Genomic DNA, 19651 nt, shown 5'->3' with positions numbered 1-19651 from the left:
TCAAGTGTTAGCAAATTACTTGGTTTGTTGTTACTTTAGTGTTGTTAAGTAGTATGAGTTCTTGTTTTCAAATTAACTTTGGTTTATTGAAGGATTTGATTTACTTTGGTTTTGAATTAAAGGATCATTACTTTGGGTTACGCTTGGCTTATACTTAGGTTGGGTTAGACTTGGGTCGTCTGGCATGTTGTTTTAAACCAAAATATGGTTTAGGTTTAACACACTACTTTGGGAATGCTAAGTGTTTTAAAATGATGATTTAAGTATTTAAGAACTTCAGATTTGATTTCAAAGGTAAGAACTCATCTAAACTTAACTTGTTGTTTGTTTGATGTAGATTGTATGGATTCTTTGGTTGTGGTTTGAGATGCTAGTCCTATGTGGAGTCTAGTATTCTTAGAGTTAGGTGTTATATGGGTTTTAACTTATATCTTGTTTTAAGACCCGTTGTCTGCTCGTGCTCTGTAGTCTACGCAGGGTTAGCTTGCTTGCCAAGGTTATCACGTGGATACGCAAGCGGTGAGTTTATAGTGTTATTTACCGCTTTATTAAGTACCACAAATTATTTTAGTATATCAATTGTTTATGAACAGTTTTAAATGATTATGGATCTGGATTGAAACGAGCTACTCGATAGGCGAGTATAGAGACTGTGTGCACCGGTAAGTACTTTGGAATTGGCTGACTCTATGTCTGGCTTACTTTGGGATTGATGAGGATTTGTTCCCATCTACTTTGGGCTATACTTTGGGGTGTCATTTCAATATTGTATTCCATAATCAAATATATTAGTATATTAGTATAAAAAGGATTTGGTTTTAAGGGTTTTAATCTTAATAAATGTAAATAGCATTATGAACTCATCTCAGTATATCTGACCCCATTGTTTTCCCAATTTTTCAGGTTTATGATTTGAAAGCTTGGTCGTCTCCGATTCTTTGGTTCCTTTGAAGTTTTTATGTTACTTAAACTAGTCAACTATTTTAAACTCTTAAACCGCAGTAGAGCTAGTTTATTTATTTATGGATATTAATTTTATTTGTCGGATTGGACCGAATATTGTCTTTATTATCTTTGGCATGTTATACTTTGGATCAATTATATGTGAGGCATGTTTTGGAGTCTCGATTTTAAGACAAGTATTTAATTAAAGAACTACTATATAAACTGATAGACTTAGGTTGTAGTCTCGGTTGCCCCCGAGCAGTGTTTTTCTACATGTTTATATGTTTGATTGTTTATCCGCGAGGCTTGCTTAGGTTTTGGTACAACCATACCCATATCCTAGCGCCGGTCGCGATCCTTGAATTTGGGTCGTGACATGAAGAAACAATGCAAACTCTGAACCAAACAACATTTCAAGTGTACAAATTACGAACAGCCATAAAATTATCAACATAAAACCTTAGCTGATTACATACCTTTATCAACACCAATAAAAGCAATAATGCAAATAAAAAAATATAGCTTATTACATACCTTTGTAGGACTATCAGCAGGGGCTTTGTCTTTGTTTGGACAAGCTTGTTTGTTGTGTCCTTCAGTAAGGCAATGACTACATGTCATTGCCACACCTTTTGTGGAAAATCGTGGATTCTTTCTAGGATCCTCATCGGGATCCTTCCTCTTGTTCTTATTTAGCCTTATAGGCATCTTTTTGTACGACGGTGGCAGAATGTCATACCCTTGTACATTGGCCACATTTTGATCCCATTAATCGGTTAAAGGGAGAATTCGTAGTTTGCTCGATATTTCTCCTTCTTGCACCACTCATCCACATAATCAAAGACACCGTACCGCACGAAGTTAATACAACCAAGAGCATGGGTACAAGGAATACCTGTTATATCCCATGCCCTATAACTGCAAGTCTTCATTTTTCAAGTCGACAACAAACTAATCCACATCTCATTTCACTTGAAATGTCCCCCCTTTTGCAGGTGTTAGGGCGCAATATCTTGTTGAAATTTAATTCTGGTCTACCCTCTCTCTTATCCTTGGACAAATGTCTTCAGGATGAATCTTCATCAACTCTGGCTTCTCCTTGCTCGCGGAGCGACATACCGGGAAAAATGAGAAAAGGTGGTACATTCTCGCCATCAAAGAAGTTTGAATCTCCTCGAGCATATGGGTTGGCTGTAATTGCCTAGCCTTGGCAATGTAACCATTGAAAGTCTCCACTAAGTTACTCGTAATAGCATCGTACCTCGGGAAGCCCCTGATGAAGGCTTTGCAGAACACATTGTTAACTTGCGCCATGAAATCCTCACATGCCGATAACTTTTCACTTGCCATTGTCTTCATGTGACTGTCAAACCCTGACACATTTGTTGCATTGATGACACACCAAAAGATCCGCTTCAATTTAAGATCTTTCTGCTTCTTTTTCCAATTAGCATAAATGTGGCGGGCGCAGTTACGATGCTCCACAAAAGGAACCACATTAACAATTACATTTTTCATCCCCTATGACAAAGACAACACAAAGTATATATTTATAAGATCCTGCCTGATACTGTTCAAACTTCTGAGGTCGCCTGGTCAGTATCTCCAGCACAAGTAACAATGTAAGCTCAATGGTTTTATTTCATGGTTATAAACAGTTTCCAAGAATAACTAGTGTCGAAATAGCGGAGCTATTGGCATTGAAATTTGGAACGGAAATGTCGTTAAATATCAAGTCTAATAAATTTGAATTGGATGCCCATCTGGTAGTAAATCGTATTTACTCCTATGTAGACAACAATAGATTATGGCCCATTGTTTACAGGAGACATTGTGGTGTTATATAATCAACTCGAAGAATGCAATTTCAGTTACGCTCACAGAACGGAAATACTTTAGCTGATAATCTAATTAAAAAAGGGTTACAATAAGGTTTAAATTTAGTATTTAATAGGGTGATTCTTTGCTTTTGGTTATCTACCTACGTACGATACCTTGGCGTCTAAACATGTTTTTATTAATGCTATTTACAGGGTGTGCAGTTGTAAGGATGAAACGGCTGTCCAATTGTTTGCGGACTGTGTCGTGGCTAGGAGATGTCGGCAAGCAGCAGGTCTAAACGTCTCGGTTGGAAGCAGTATAGGGACGAGTTCTTGGGTTTGTAAATGGCTGGGTAGCTGCAAGAAGGAAGATGCAGAACTATTTGCCCTTATTTATTGGAAAATTTGGCTTAATCGGAATGACATTATATGGAATAACAAGTCCGGTTGTGTTGTTGAAATTATTATTCCTGCAGGTCTGCATTCTTTTTTTTGAATAATAATGATATCATTAAATCAAATCAGAGGCAGTTATATTTGTGAGATACTCACCACTCATGATGACGTGAAAGAGATCGGGCGTGTTGCGCTAAAGAATGTGCAGTCTGATTCGTAGATCGCCCCATGAAAGCAAAATAAACATTATGAAACTGCCTACCTAAATCCACACAATCATCAACCAATAAATCTGGCTCTACAAGATCCAAATTTCTAATCTCCAAAACAACCTCCATTGCATCTGATTTAATCACAATTTTATCCGAGTCCTTAAGCTAGCTAAGTGCCTCTCGTATACCCATAATTTCTACAATACGAGAAGAAAATGTGATATTTGACTCAGTGGCAGGGAGCGAGATGAAGATAGCCGGAGGTCAAGACGTGATATTTGAGAATGGATTTGGTGTTGTTACTTGGCACAGTCCGACAGTAGGCTAGTTGAAACTAAATGCAGATGCCACGGTCTTTGAAGGAGAAAAGAGAGCAGGGATAGGGTGTGTGGCGATATGTTGATTGATGATTGTGTTATGTTATCGAAACAATTTCATAATTTACTTGTTATGTTTGTAAGGCGATCTACAAATCTAGCCGCATATTGTTTAACGTGTTCTACCCGTTCCATGTCAGGTCATCAGGAATGGTTCTCGGACTTTTCTGAATTTCTTACGTCTATAATTGTTTCGAATTCTTTTGAATAAAGCTTCGTTGAGATTCAGAAAAAGAAAATCCCCTTTTCATCTCAAAAAAATATGAATAGACAATAAAAATTAAAAACTGAAATGAACTTGATAATTTTAAAAATGATAAATACAATAAAAAAATTAAAAATGCGTAATATTTTCTTTTAAACATAAATATTTATAACAAATGTATAAGAAAATAAATATAAAAATTAATTTAAAAGAGATAAGTCAACAATAAATATCTGGAGGATAAGAACACCATCTTCACCTTACGTGTATCTCCATTAATAACACGATGGTTCCAAGGTAAATAAAGTAAGTGTCAGAATACCGACCACTCCTCAAACCCCATCACAACCGTCCAAACTCTCATCAACGACCCACAACCTCAATCATTTTCCACGTGGGCACTTCATTATCCATGTTCCCCCACAACTCTCTCTCCTCTTAAATTACGTGTCACCACCGCCGCATGTTACGCACCATTAGCTGCTTCCAGAAAGCGACAGAACCCTCACTCCCTCCAATCACATCTCTCCACGTGTATTCCTTATTTCGTTAAAAAAAACAAGCTTTTGTAATGAATTAAGTTTTTTTTTATCAACCGACTTTCGTTGTTTTGTACGGCAAGAATCGGCGTATCGGCGTTGCGATTTTTTTTGTCCTGAATAATCGGTTGATTTGGATTTTGAATTCCTATTGTATTGGAATTAAATTTTTGAAAAATTCTTTAAATTTTAAAATTTTGTTTGTCTGATTTTCCGTTAAGATTATGCAGCGATTTGTTGACAACGTTCTTGCCGTTACCAAAGAGTTGAGTTCTCTCGTTCGATCTCTTATATTATCTTGATTCACGATGATTCTGATTTTAATGAGCAGTTGATTTTATTTTTCTTGATTATTAATTCGTTTTATGAATTGTTTAACGGTAAAAGATTTCATGATAATGGCTGATTAATGTTGGCTGATTGATTCTTGATTTTTGTAAATTTATTTGAAATTATATAGTTTTTTTGTTGTGTATGTATTGGTAGTTTGGATGATGTTTTCTGTTAGTTTGGCTGACAAAAGTTTTTTTGTGTTTTGGATTTTAGTTCAGGTCGGTGAAGACATTTACTTATGAGTCATTGCATAACATTGTGAGGCTAATCAATGGGTTCTCTGCACTTTTGTTAGCTGTTTTGCCTGGGAAGGGTAATATTCTTGAAGGTATTCATGGCTGGGAGCTTCGGCCTGCGTTCCGTGGACCTCGATTTCCCCGGTGGATGGAGCAGTAAGTTTACTTTGTTCTTCCTTTTACATTTAATTGCACTGGACTTTAGTTGGCATTTTTTGACTATCAAATATCTTATTTAGGGCAATTGTAATGTAACTTACTAGTGAGCATCTGTGTGCTTGTGATGTTATTTATTAGGAGATATTGTTAATCTCGTCCGATGGTTGCTTTGATGATTTCATTTCAATTTATGTGATGGCTATTGCACATGCTGTTTTTATAAATATGTTTTCTTGTTTTCTTGATTATGGTAGTGGAGTGTCTTCTTTCAACAAATTTGTTCATGAGCTTCCCGATGATTCTGATGATTCGAGTGCGGATTATTCATCAGCTGAAGAAGACGGTGATGCATTATGCCCTCCATCACCATCATCTCAAAGTTCACGATTCTCACGTACAAGTACTCTTACAAGAGTTGATGGGCATCGGCCAGGATGGACTATATTCTTGCTGTCATGGATACTGTTCCCGTTCTGGTTTCTATTGGGGCTACCTCTCCGTCTTTGTCGTGTATTTTATAAGAGGAGGTCAGCATCCCCGTCAACGAAAGGAAGCAATAAGCCTCCCCGACTACAGACTAGATTACACAATCTGAAGGATCACATCATTCATCGCACCACTGACAGGAGACGTGGAGTCATTGAGGTTTCTGCAATTACTTGAATTTACGATATCCTCCATGTTTCTTTCCTCTTATTCTCATCCATCTTCTGTTCCCTGTACCATGTGCTTACTGATGTTCATAACCTAATTCATTTTCTTTATGTTTGGTAGGATCTTCATCTGGCAATTGAGATAGCTATAGAAGCTATATTCGATTTTTTTCACAAAGCTGCACATTTTCTTCTTTCACCATCAGAAGTTATAAAAGTTCTGTATAAGTGGTTTTCATTTCAAAGCAGTAACAGTGAAGAGATTCGAACTGGCATCTCAGCTACATCTGTCCCTACCTCTACACTTGGTGATATTGATCCAACTCTTACAGAAAGAAAAACTACGTTTAATCAATCTCTGAATACAGATTCACGGACATGTCAGGATATTATAACAGAGCTTGGGTGAGATTATTTTGTTGGGAAGTAGTCACCTATTGTTTTTCAGTCTAAATTGTAACATGCGCAAGTGCTTGGAGTAACTAGTTTTCTGTTTGTCTAGGTACCCATATGAAGCTATTAGAGTGGTCACTTCTGATGGATATATTCTGCTTGTGGAAAGAATTCCAAGGTACTTTTGTTTTTATAAGAGTTAAATTGCTTAAATGGCTGTTGCCTAAACCCTTCGATGTTTCAGACGAGATTCACGGAAGGCTGTTTTTCTTCAGCATGGAATTTTGGATTCATCCTTGGGGTGAGTCATTTTTATCTTGTTCAGCAATGAAGTGCAACACATTAAAGTTGATCCAGTTCTTTTTAAACAAAATAAAATTACGGAAACCACAGAAAAATTTTACATTATTACCCCATTGTTTATATGAAATATGATGCTATATTCTGATGGGATGCAACTCCAGTTGTCCTCTAGTAGGCTTAACCTTTACAACCTTCTAAGGTTCTATTAAATTGATGGTTCTGATCTAGTTACATGGTCTTTTTTGGTCCAGTTGGGTGTCTAATGGGGTTGTTGGCTCTCCAGCTTTTGCAGCATATGATCAAGGTTCGTAATACTCCATTTCGTGCATCTTCTGATTCATCATTACTGAGATTGATGAGCACACTGCTGTTTTCTTTTTCAGGGTTTGATGTTTTTCTTGGGAATTTTCGTGGTTTGGCTTCGAGGGATCATGTTGACAAGAATATTTCATCTCGAAAGTAAGTGCACCTGATTCTTTGGTTCATTTAATATAAAATCATATCTTTGAGTCGTCACCATTTCTGACAGAACTGTCAGAGAAAGATGAGGGATTATGCATGTGAAAAACTTCTCCAGTTGCATCAATGTGCTGTGATGTCAATATTAATATTGATTAACTAACTGAAAGTAGTTTCCTTCAAAAAAAAAAATTGACCGAGTATCAAATTACCTGCAGATATTGGCGGTATTCCATCAATGAGCACGGGACTGAGGATATTCCTGCAATGATAGAGAAGATTCACCAAGTTAAAACTGATGAACTGAAAAATATCCAGTCTGATCACGGGGGAGAACTTAATGATGATCAACCCTACAAACTTTGTGCAATTTGCCATAGTTTGGGAGGAGCAGGCATTCTTATGTATATTATAACACGCCGTATCGAAGAAAAGCCCCACAGGCTTTCCAGATTGATCTTACTGTCACCCGCTGGTTTCCATGGTGATTCCTCCTTAGGGTTTACAATCTCTGAGCATGCCATCCGTCTATTAGCCCCTATTCTAGGCCCCATCATTCCTGGAATTTACATTCCTACAAGATTCTGTCGAATGTTACTGAATAAACTGGCACGGGACTTCCATAACTATCCTGCAGTTGGAGGTCTAGTTCAAACCTTAATGAGTTATTATGTAGGTGGAGACAGCTCAAATTGGGTTGGAGTATTAGGATTACCACACTATAATATGAATGACATGCCAGGAGTTTCATTTTATGTGGCTCATCACCTTGCACAAATGAAACATGCAAAAAAGTTTATTATGTATGATTATGGAAGTGCATCGGCAAACATGGAGGTGTATGGGTCTCCAGAGCCGTTGGATTTGGGTGAATACTACGGATTCATCGATATTCCAGTTGATGTGGTAGCTGGACGGAAGGACAACGTTATCCGACCTTCAATGGTAAAAAAGCATTACGAGTTAATGAAGGAAAACGGCGTCGATGCTACGTATAATGAGTTTGAATATGCTCACCTGGACTTCACATTCTCCTCCCACCACGAAGAACTGCTAAATTTTGTGACGGCGCGCCTGCTGCTCGTAGATCCGACGCCAACATCGACATCTAATCAGAAAGCTTCGAAGGTGAAAAGGAGAGGACATGGAAGCTCTTAGAATATTGTAAGTATATAAGCTGGCGTGTTCTCTGCTTTTCTGGATTTAGGATGAGCACGGTCCATGGATGTTGTATTCTTGGAGGCAAGTTGTTGTACATTATTAAGTGGAGAACAATAGAAGTATTAAATTGTTGAATCAGTGTTAGTTAGTGTTAGAATAGTTTGATATATATGTACATGTTTTGGTCATCTTCCCAGCTAGTTTTTGTGAGGGAAGCCGATTTATATCTTGGATTGCAATTCAGCTTTATATATGACACGATGGAGAAGATTCAGAGATTTATACTTGATGTCATGTGAGTGTTATGTTTTGTAAATTTAACATAAATTTTCAATTTTGGCAAATTAATATATAGAGTTTTGATTTTTTGCAATTTCTACACCGATCAATTTTGCTTCAAAAAAATATAGAAGAATATAGCTTCTTCTGCATCTATCAGCCTCACAAGTAATTCTCCGGCCGCTTCCACAGCTTCAGCAGTATCCCTTAATTGAGCCTGAAGAGCTTTATTTTCATCTCTAAGATACCGCCTCTCTTTTTCTCTTTCCACTTTCACCGCTGAAATTTCAGCAGCAAGGGCATTTATAAACTTCAACTCAGCACCCCTGACTCCAGCTTTCTTGACATCATCTATTCCTTCTTGGATCTTCCTGTACCGAGCAAGTAAATGAATATGTTTCTCCTCGAGATCTGCATATTGTTCAAGCATCCGTGCATGTCCCTCCATGGCCATTTGCATTGCTTCTTTCAACTCTGCAGCACATCTCTCCTCCATCTCTAATTCCCGCCTTGCTTTTTCAACTAGCATCCTGCTAGCATCAAGTTCAGTTCTCAATTCTTCGGCAAGAGAAATCCACTTGCTCTCCGCCTCAGTCCAGCAAATCCTCTCCCGTTCGAGTTTCATTTCAGCACTCTCCTCAGTTGCCTCCGGAAATCCAGTAAGAGGTAGAGGGACACTGGGCTCACATGGATATGTTAACTGCAATATTGACTTTCTTTTCAGAGCGGCTGGGCATGAAGAGTCAACATAATACTGCAATTGGTTTCTTAAATCTTGAATCTCTTCCATCAGAACATCCCTTTCACCCAAATCATAGAAGTTTCGATAACGTTCCAGTTCAGCTAGAACCCTTTTTAGCTCAACATTTGTCATCAAGACATCAAGGTGATTCTCATATTTCTGCTTCAAAAGCTGTAAGCTAATAATGAGATATATATCAAAAGTAATCAATTTAAATAGGAAACTTAGGAAGCAGATTCATACTTCATGTTCGTGCATAAGTGATGCTAGCTCTTCCTCCATGAACTCCTCAGAAGGTAAAATGCCATCCATAAGGCTCTCCAGCCGACGAATTTTATCATCCCTCATCTGCCCTATTACAGCATTGCACTCCCTCTCGTGCTTATACTGTTGTACGTGTTAAAATTAGCCGTGAACTCATCAAGTAACACTCAAACAGCAGCTAGATTTGCTACTGTAATAACTAAAAAGCAAAACGACCTACCAAACGTTTAAGGTGGGGTAATTGATTCTGACGGTCACTGTACTTTCAAAAAAAATTCATTTCAGTCACTAAAGAATGTTTTTTTTTCATTTCGATCACTCAACTTTAGAAAAATTTCACTGAGAGGTCTTATGTTTTCTTTTTACAGACGTGGCTCTCTTTCCTCAATCGAAATTTGCCATGTCATTAATTTTGACACATCAGCAAGCCATGTCAATTAATCCTTCTACCACAAAATAGTAGGTTACTATTTTTAACATTTAATCTTCTTATTTTCTTTTACTCTCTTGCCGTCAACCCTAATTCTACACCCTTTCTTCATTTCAAACCAATTCATGGTAGCAGTGAAGTAAATGTAAAAATTTGTTGTCCCAGTGAATTAAAGGGTCGTCTAGCTTTGGAGGAAATGAATATTTGCGATCTTTTTTACGAACGAAATTGAAGCATAAATTACTCTATGATTATAGTTATAGACTATAGACTTTAACTCATAAGAACGCATCCTACCTCAACTATTACGTTCAAGCAAGAGAATGGTGTTTTTCAAGGGATGTATGTTTGCCTTTCACCCCTGCGAGATGGGTTCAAGGACGGTTTTAGATCAGTGATTTCTATAGATGGTTGCTGGTTGAAAGGCTTGTACGGAGGTCAATTACTTGCCGCTATTGGGATGAAAAATCTGGTGCTTCATGGTTTGGACGGTTTGAAGTCTGAAAGTAAAGAAAGACGAAGAAGAATTAAGGGAAGCCTTGGCGAAATTAAAAGTTTCATCATCTGGATTTATACTTTTGAAAATTAGGGTTATATTTTAGAAAAGAAGAAGAGAATTGGGGAAGTAGTATATTTGCCCGTTAGTCAGCTTCAGAGAGTGGGACCCACGGTGGAAAAAAATTCTAATAGAATATTAGACTGACATGACTTGCTGATGTGTCAAAATAATAACATGGCAAATTCCCATTGAAAAAAGAGGGCCACGTTTGCAAAAACAGGACATAAGACCTCTCAGTGAAATTTTTCTGAAGTTGAGTGATAGAAATGAAAAAAAAAATTCTTTAGTGACTGAAATGAATTTTTTTAAAAGTACAGTGACTGTCGGAATTAATTATCCTTTAAGGTGCATTAACTCAGAAGTTTGTTTCCCACAAAACTCCTCCATATCCATTTCTCTGCGAATGGCTCCAGCTAAAACCTTCTCCACTGCCTGTTTAGTAAGTGAACAAACATGTCATGCGTCATTTGTACAAAATAGACAACTATATGTACAGAGAAGAGGTAGATAATAGGAAAGCTGAGCGTCAAAGTAAAGCCATAGAGTTACTTTCGGAAGTTGTTTTTTTGGATTTTTCAGCAGAATCTGAGCCATCAACTGGTACCAACTGCAAGTTTGCAGTAGAATCTGAGCCATCACTTGGTACCAACTACAAGCTTGTGCTATCAGCAGAACCTTTGTCCTCCAATCTCTTCCTCTTGCAATTTTTACAAAGGCGTGTCTCTGGATTTTCTTCTGGTGTGTCATTATCTTGAGGAAATAAACAAGAGAAGTGAAAAGAAAGTGAGAAAATACACATCTGTCACAACCCAAAATTATTGAGCCGCAACCGGCGCTAGGGAACGGGAGTGGTAGCTCCGGAACCCGTAGCAAGCCTCAAATCATTAATAATTTTTCGCAAATAATAAACAAATAACAGTAAACAACGGAAGCAAATATACATATATAACATATAACCAAGTAGTTACATTAACTGTTTAAACCTCGCAGGCTCTAGTTACTGTACCCTGTACGAACTGGCCTCGCGGTACTATTTACACCAGTTAGTGTACCAAACATTTCACCGACATCTGGGGTCGGAAATAACGTATAAAACATGTAACATACAAAATATAAACAAGACAGCAAGTAATATGTACAATCAAAATGTACTGTTGTCTAAGCTAATACTCTGTCGACACTGGACTACTACTGCAGCACTCATAGAAGTCAGAGAACTATACATATACAGCTGACTTCCGGATTCCAAAACTTGGCTTCTAACTAAGCCCAGACGCTAAGTACCTGAAAGACATCAAAGGTGAGGGGTCGAGTTTGCATTTACTAACGGTATTATTATAAAAACATAGCATCACATTTCAAGAAAACAATAATATAAAACATATAAACAGGTATTTGATCCATTCGAAACTAATATCCTAGCATGCGGCACATCTCTTGAATAATCATATATCGTTCAACCCAATCATAAATCTCAAGTTGTGAGTTCAGCTCACTGGTGGGTCCAACCCACTAGATACGGGGACTCTAGGTTACACCGTAACCGAGTGCTCACTCGTATCAAATCATTATCTGATTTCGAAATTCTTATTCGTATCTCGTTATACGTATCAATGTATTTCTCAAATGCAAACACACTAGACTGACTCAATACTGGTGATCACACAGCCTATTGACACCAAATAGGTAGCTAGTTTCTTCGGATCGCATACTAGTTCTTGTATATAAACTTGATAAAAACATATAACATTTAATCAAATCATATATATATATATATATATATAAAATAACTTTAATATATAATATACGAAAGTAAAATACAACTCACAGTGACCGCAATCCACTCTATAATATAGTCGATATGATAGTATGCTCGTGCTAGTCCTCGTCTATCGCCCTCACTGCTTGCTCGTATGTTTGATACATTTTAATTAATGTTTAATGATTAGATATTAATCTCGTATTATTACACGTATATTACTTTCAAATTCTAGGGTTTAGTTTCATTCCTAATGTTATTCGTGAACCCGATATTCCTTTATCGTATTCACGATATATCGAACTCTATTTCTTGTATTCGAGAAACGTACAATATCCTTAGCGTTTTTCATTATCGCTACTCGCGTAAAACGTCGAGCTAAAACTTTATTTTTCGAATTATCGGGGTCCTTAATCGTTTTTAGGGTATAATATTCAAAAATATTGAAATCCCGTTCAACTAGGGCTAAAAGCCCAATTAGGTCCCTGCGGACCCACTGTGTGCGTTCGCACACTTCTGTGTGCGTTCGCACACCTGCTCAAGTGTGCGTTCGCACACTTCGGTGTGCGATCGCACACCGAGTGCAGCCCACGCACAGCCCCGAAAAAATCCATTTTCCAGGCGTTTCGTCGATTTCCGACCTTCCACACGCATGGTAAACACTTATATCTATAACACCCATATTCTACTTTCTTCAAAAACGTCAAAACCGATTCAAAAACGTTAAATTCTTAATTTTAATTAAAACCGCCATAACTTCCAATTTTCAGCAAAAAACTTAAACCTTTACCTCAAAACGAAGCTTGGATCCGTAGAGTATTCCATTCTGAAGAAATCGCCGCGAAAATCACTCGATTCGGACGTCGAACGGCGAAACGACGGTATCGTCGATATATCTCTCGCTCTCTCTGTAAGTCTCTCTTCCCTTCTCTGATTCAATTTCTTTCCTTATATATATATCTTGGCTAAAGTTCTACTTTGATCCTTGTTCATTTTGTTTATTATCATTTATTTTTTAAACTTTTCTTTTGTTCGATTTAGTACATAACTAAATCAATTAGTACTTTAATTGTGACTTATACGTATTATTTATCCCTAATAAATAATACGAAACTCGATATTAATATTTTCCCGTAAAAATCTACAAATTTCCATTTTCGACACAAAGTGGCTAAATTACCACTTTGGTCCCTGTACCTTTTTTTGGACTTTTCTTGACATTTTTCTTTTAATTCCAATTCTAACTTTAGAATGGAAATATATTATTAAATTCCTCGCTATTATCTTTTCCAAAACCGACCTACTAAAAGTTATTTATCTTAATTTTATCGGAAATCTTCCCGATTTCGCCACTCTGGCGAGTCCAAATTGGACACGTGGCCCAACTAGATAATTAAATATTTTGGGGTATTACAACATCAAAAGGCAAAATAAAGAAAGAAAATAAACGAGAAAGCGAAGTGAAAATACATCTTTCAATATAATACAAAGAGAATTTCGGAAGACGAGAAGACGTGGGCATGTGACCGTCAATAACATTATACCCTCAAGAAACATGGAAAACTGTTATACCACAATAGAAGCAAAGCATAATACCATCATAAATAAGAAGAAGACACTAGAGGGAAAAGGGTAAAAAACTACAGGCAAGAGGTTTTCCCTAGAGCGCATAAAAAAAATTAGATTTACTTCCACTATTCTCAGATCTAACTACGGGATAAGAACAACGCCTAAAAAGAGTTACCTCTGAAAATAGGGAAACTAACCTGATTTCCTTTTATGCCGACAAAAGGAGCAAAGGTAGAAACAACAACAAAACTAGTGAGGAGCGGACAAAGAGCACAACAGGAAACACACGGAGATTAAAAACTAAACGAAGCCCCCCAAGCCTCATACGCGAGCTCTGGATCGCGACGCTCGATCAAACCTGAAAACACAGCTACAATTCAGACGAATGTCGAAACCCAAATGCAGGAGCACCACACCTACTAAAGTTGTATCAAGAAAGCTAGGCATAAATACCTAAGCAACACAAATTGAGGAGGGGGGGGGGAATTAATGGTGGGATGCCAACAAAACCCATTAATCCCACGTCGCTTAAAATTAGAAAACCACGTGAAAAGCCTATAAAAGGATCAGAGTGAATTCAAACTTAAACATCAGAGCGAATTCGAAGTTCAAAACCCAAAGTTCACCCGTTGCTGTTTCTTTTATTTGTCTTTTACGGGATATCTGACACAGTCACAACCCCTTAAAACATCACATCTAAACTCGTACCTTACCGTATCACCAGATCCATCATTTTTCATTTTTTTTAGTTTGAAAAACTAAAGTAAGTAAAAAAAAACATTAATTAACCACCATAGGTTGGCTCAATTGGCCAGAAGTGTGAACAGTAAGCATGAGACTTAAAGAACCAAAGTTCAAATCCCATATCCCACAAAATGGGACTCATTGAAAGCATTTGTGGATGAGTTGTTAAAAGGCCCATATTAAGTGGGAGGTCCGGGCGGTGGGATGCCGAGGCTAGCCTTCCCGAGGGTTTACCAAGGTGGTCGGGTTCCGCCGGGAGTTCCCTCTTACCAAAAAAAAAATAAATTTTTTTTAGAAAAAAATTAAAAGCAAGAGAAGTGAAAGTTGAATAAATTACTTTTTTTAAGCCACTGAATTTCAAAAATTAATAACTATTACTCCCTCCGTCCCGTTTAAGAAGGGACAAATGACTTTTTCATATAGATTAAGAAAGCATTAACTTTTATAATGTTTTCTTATTTTACCCCTATTTATGATAGTGTTGTATTTTGTGTATAGACTAATAGTCATTAATTATAGAAAGAGAAAAGAGGGTAAAAAAGGAAAATTCATATAAATTGGCACAAAAAACACGATATGGTCTTCTTAAGTGGGACAAATAAAAATGAGATATGTCCTTTTTTAAATGGGACGGAGAGTATTTATTGATGGAGTCTGCCTTCTGAACCGGTGAGTGAACCTGCAAAACAGGGTAGAAGCTAACCGGACGGTGGTTGTCCGATTAACTCTCCGATGCTAAAGTCAGTCTAGAGCTTTGAGCAGCGTTTTTAGTATATGAATGTAATTGTGATTCTAGGCATACCTCGTGCTCCTTTTATAGTAGTCGAATATACCTAGTAGAGTTGTATTAGGCAAGTGAATCCTACTTTATAGGGATTCGGCCATATCGTAGAGATTCTCCTGATTTGTCGGGATCTACCTTAATCTGATAAGTCCTATTTAGGAACGTCTTCCTAAATAGTCTTATCTTCCTAAAGTAGAGCTTATCCTTCCATATGTAGTGTTTGTGTCCGAATAGGACAACACTTCCATAATTAGTCGATTATCCGAATCCCGGACCTGACGCGTATTCGGCGGATCATGTGGGATTCGGTCTTTATTAGCATGTCACCGAATCTTAAGAGATTCGGCATTTCCTTCATATCTTCGGATCTTCAGGGGGAGTCCGGTATCACCTGAGAGTGGATCTCCTGTAACTCGGCTCCATTATACTTACAATAGGATTCGGTATCCATCATTAGCCCCCCCGCAAGTGAGCTGAAGTAGTTTGGCATTTATGCCTTAGTGGATTTTAGCTCTTTTGGAGCTGAGTTCTTTTATACGGGCGAGTCGTTTTATATTCCGGGCGAGTCGTTTCATATGTTTGTGGGCGACGTTTCATCTTTAGTAAGATTCTGCGTTGCCACGTGTTGTTTATCAGTAGAGGGTTATGACTGGATGAAGGACAAGTGTCTTCGTGCGCTATTAGTTGGTCCTTATTTGTAATTATGGGATCTCGTCTTTTCAGTTTCTTTGGTTCAGGCTATATAATTGCTCATTTTCTTTCATTTTCTTTCTTCTTCAACCTTTGCTTTCTCTGCAACTGCTAAATCTTCGATTTCTTCAAGCTTTCTGTGGGTTTCCTTCTTCTGCTGTCAAGATTCCTCGTTTTCAAGTTGCTCCTTATCTTTCTTTTGATCCTGCGTATTTGCTTGCGAGGTATTTTACCTTTTCGCTAATTTAATTTCTTGGTAGTTTTCAGTTTTGATTTTATTCCTTTTGTTCTTCTTGTTCTTCGTCTTGTTCTTCGTCTTTTCCTATCTTTTGATCTTTTAGAGTTTTAATTTCATCATCACTCCGTGTTTCCCCCCCATTTTAAAAATTTTAAAATGTCAGAAGTAACTGAGGGGGCGAAGGGTGCTCGTGACGAGCTAGAATATACCCGGAGCTCCTTGTCAAGAGAGCAGATACTCGGTTATGCCGAGGAATTCAACTTTCCTGAGTCGTATGTTATTCTGAGACCGGCAAAATTGTATCGGGCGAATCATAGCACCGATTCGCCATCCAAGATAGTAATTTTTCATGAACAGCTTTTAGCGGGTCTTAGGTTTCCCTTAGAGTCTTTAATTGTAGAGGTCTGTCACAATTTAGGTGTTCCTTTGGGTCAACTGCATCCGAACGCGATTCGCCTTCTTTGTTCTTTTATGGAATCGTGTAGGGTTCGGATGCAGGAGCCTTCGCTTGCTCTTTTTAATTATTTTTATGTTTTCTCCCGCCGAAAGGGTGAGAAATTTATTTTTGCTGGTGGTCGACCGAATCGATCTCTTTTTAGTCTTCCTTCTTCTTTGAAGGGTTGGACCCCTAAGTTCTTCTTGGTTCAGCATTCTTCTTTTTCCTCTTTTTCGCGGAGTTTTACTTCTAGTAAGGTTTCGCTTACTGATGTACCTGATCTGGCTGATGGGGAGAAGGACTTCGCCCTGTCATTGTTGTCGGATTGTCGTTTTGATAAGCCCAAGTACACCGTTCTTTTAGAACAATATTTGAGTCGCCGTGAAATACTTTTGGCGGGTCTTCCTTTAGAAGGTATTTTTCTAATCTTTTGTTGTTATGTTTTTGTTTTGTAGGATGTCGACTTCTCTTGAACATTTGCTTGACAATTTTCATGTCGATATGACTGTAGATATGGGCTAGGTTACTAGTGGCGTTCCTAACCCATCTACGATCGCCGTACCGAATCCGACGCCTGATTCGGTGGATCTTGGTCCTGCTTCTGGCGATCAAGTTCCTGCTGCGACTTCTGAGTCGCCTTTGCTTCCTTCGAAGGAATCAGCTCCTTCTCTGAAGGGGTTGCCTACCGCCGGCCAGAAGCGTCCTGCTGAGGACCAGGCTGGAGCTTCTGCCAAGCGTCCCAAGAAGAAGAAATCTTCTGGGGTGTCTATTGAGGAGGCACCTCGGTTTGCAGCTTGGGCGGACGCACAAGATCCGCCTCGTCTTTCAAACGTCGCCATTCTTCATGCTTGCATGGAGAATATTATGATAAAAGAGGACATTGAGTCCATTGATCGCGAGCATGGCGATAGTTTGGCTGAGTTCGCCTGTCTCGGCGGTTTTTCGGTATGCTTCTTTCTTTTATTTTATATTATGATTTGCTTCTCCTTTTTTCTTATTTGTTGTTTTCTTTTGCAGGTGGTCCAGTCCATCGCTGTTTTGGAGCGCCGCCGAAGGGATGCGGTGGATCAATTGAAGAAGCTCCAGAGAGATTCCGAATCCTGGCTCTCCGAGAAACAAAAGATGGAGGAGGAGGCTGGCGAGGCGACTGGTCTGATCCAACAGCTGAGGTCCTCCGTATCTACCAAGACTCGGGAGATTTCCGCTTTAGAGGCTCGGGTTCGAACTTTGTCCGAGGAAGTCGAGTCTCTACAGTCTTCTTCAGGTGCTCTCACTAAGGAGAGGGATGATCTGAAGAAAGAAGAGGGGCGTCTCCGCCGGCGTTTGGGTGACTCTGGGAGCTTTTATTCCCAAGTCATGACTCAATACCGGTTGGCGATCGGGGCAAAGTTGCGGGAGCAGAATCCTGGCGTCGATCTTTCTGGAGTCAATCAGTTGGATCCTGCTTCTTTGGCGAAGGAGGTGAAGGCGAAGCTTGATAAGCAGAAGCAAGATGCTTTGAATAAGGCTTAGTTTTTATTTTCTTCTTTTTGTATTTTTTGCTTTTTTGTATTTTTTGCTTTAGTTTTTTGCTTTCGCCTTTTTTTTTGTATTGGATCGTGGGCGGATCCTTTGTAATTTTTGCTTCTGTGAATATAATGATCTTTTGACCATTGCTTTTCTTTAGTTGTAGAGTTAATCTAAACTCATTTGTTATTTTGAGAAGTTAATCTAAACTTCTGCTGGTGTAATTTATTTGTAGGTCCGAACGGATCCTTTTATTTATTTGACTCGGACGAGTCTAAATTATTTTTTAACTAAGATTCAAACGACTCTTGTTAAGTTGTATGTATTAGGTCTCGAGCGAGCCTATAAAATTTTGCTTCTTATCGCCAAATCGCCTTTTTATTTCAAAAATGGAAATAAGTACATGCCATGAATTAATCTATTGATAATACTTTCTCAGGTGCTCTATATTCCAATATCTGGGTACCATGGATCCAGTTATTGTCTTTAGTCTATATGCGCCCTTGCCAGTAGCTTCTTCTATAATATAGGGGCCTTCCCAATTAGCCTGCATTTTCTTCACTCCTGCGTTTCCTCTGCCAACTTCCGCGTTTCGTAAGACCAGATCGCCTTTTTGAAATTCTCTAAACTTCATTCTTTTGTTATGGTATCTTGCTGCTTGCTTCTTGTATGTAGCGGCTCGGGCTGCCGCTTCATCCCTTCTTTCCTCTAGTAGGTCTAGACATAGCCTTGTTCTAGCCTCGTTAGTTTCTTCTTCTAGATAGTTTACTCTGATGCTGGGTATGCCAATTTCTACTGGAATTACTGCTTCAGTACCGTAGGCGAGCCTGAAAGGTGTTTCGCCAGTTCCTTTTTCTAGGAGTTGTTCTGTATGCCCATAGAACGCTGTATAATTCTTCTGCCCAGTTCTCCTTATACTGAGAAAGTCTCTTTTTTATTCCTTGTGCTATGGTTCGGTTGGTGACTTCTGTCATTCCGTTTGTCTGAGGGTGCGCCACCGAAGTAAATTTCAAATTGATCATCAGTCCTTTGCAAAATGCCTTGAACCGCTTGCAATTGAATTGTTTGCCGTTGTCTGCTATTACAGTGTGGGGTATGCCGAATCGGCATATTACTTCGTTCTTGAAGAATTCCTCTATTTTGGCTGCAGTGATGGTTGCGACAGGCGCTACCTCTACCCATTTTGTGAAGTGCTCTATTGCGACGATTAGGAATTTCACTTGGTGTTTTCCCGTTTCAAACAGTCCAACTATATCGATCCCCCATGTGGCGAACGGCCACGGGCTTTCCATTGATCCTTGAGGTACTGCTGGTACACGATTGATGTTGTCGTGTCTTTGGCATTTATCACACTTCTTGACTAGTGTTTTCGCGTCTTCTTTGATGGTCGGCCAGTAGTATCCTTGGAGTATTGTTTTTCTCGCTATGGTGACTGCTCCTTCGTGTGCTCCGCATATTCC

General features: G+C 38.6%; 3 protein-coding genes across 5 annotated transcripts; 2 read left to right on the top strand and 1 right to left on the bottom strand.

Moving 5' to 3' along the window:
- The first annotated feature begins 4538 nt into the window (after positions 1–4538).
- On the top strand, positions 4539–8473 carry LOC126687310 (uncharacterized). Of its 2 annotated transcripts, none has more exons than XM_050381840.2 (9): positions 4539–4759; positions 5046–5219; positions 5477–5867; positions 5997–6280; positions 6378–6446; positions 6513–6569; positions 6823–6875; positions 6955–7030; positions 7249–8473. In XM_050381840.2, the coding sequence occupies exons 1-9, from the start codon at positions 4719–4721 to the stop codon at positions 8186–8188; spliced, it is 2085 nt and encodes a 694-aa protein (XP_050237797.1). In that variant the 5' UTR covers positions 4539–4718; the 3' UTR covers positions 8189–8473. The 2 variants fall into 2 exon arrangements, with proteins under 2 accessions (XP_050237797.1, XP_055962200.1); XM_056106225.1 differs by having other exon boundaries at positions 4540–4759; positions 5041–5219.
- A 67-nt stretch (positions 8474–8540) lies between these two features.
- On the bottom strand, positions 8541–9690 carry LOC126687543 (kinesin-like protein KIN-12B). Of its 2 annotated transcripts, XM_050382104.2 has the most exons (3): positions 9456–9690; positions 9367–9383; positions 8541–9333 (listed from the first exon to the last, which is right to left on the bottom strand). In XM_050382104.2, exons 1-3 carry the CDS (start codon positions 9558–9560, stop codon positions 8577–8579), a joined length of 879 nt encoding a protein of 292 aa, XP_050238061.1. In that variant the 5' UTR covers positions 9561–9690; the 3' UTR covers positions 8541–8576. The 2 variants fall into 2 exon arrangements, with proteins under 2 accessions (XP_050238061.1, XP_055962201.1); XM_056106226.1 differs by having other exon boundaries at positions 8541–9383.
- A 1263-nt stretch (positions 9691–10953) lies between these two features.
- LOC126687542 (uncharacterized) lies at positions 10954–18490 on the top strand. The gene is made up of 5 exons (XM_056106321.1): positions 10954–11203; positions 11456–11507; positions 16939–16995; positions 17216–17630; positions 17703–18490. The coding sequence occupies exons 1-5, from the start codon at positions 10954–10956 to the stop codon at positions 18195–18197; spliced, it is 1269 nt and encodes a 422-aa protein (XP_055962296.1). The 3' UTR covers positions 18198–18490.
- The last annotated feature ends 1161 nt before the right edge of the window (positions 18491–19651 follow it).

This window comes from Mercurialis annua, linkage group LG6, assembly GCF_937616625.2.
Source record: "Mercurialis annua linkage group LG6, ddMerAnnu1.2, whole genome shotgun sequence".
NCBI classification, from domain to species: Eukaryota; Viridiplantae; Streptophyta; class Magnoliopsida; order Malpighiales; family Euphorbiaceae; genus Mercurialis; species Mercurialis annua.
The sequence above is the reverse complement of the archived record's forward strand: the minus strand, read 5'-3'. Positions and strand labels throughout refer to the sequence as shown.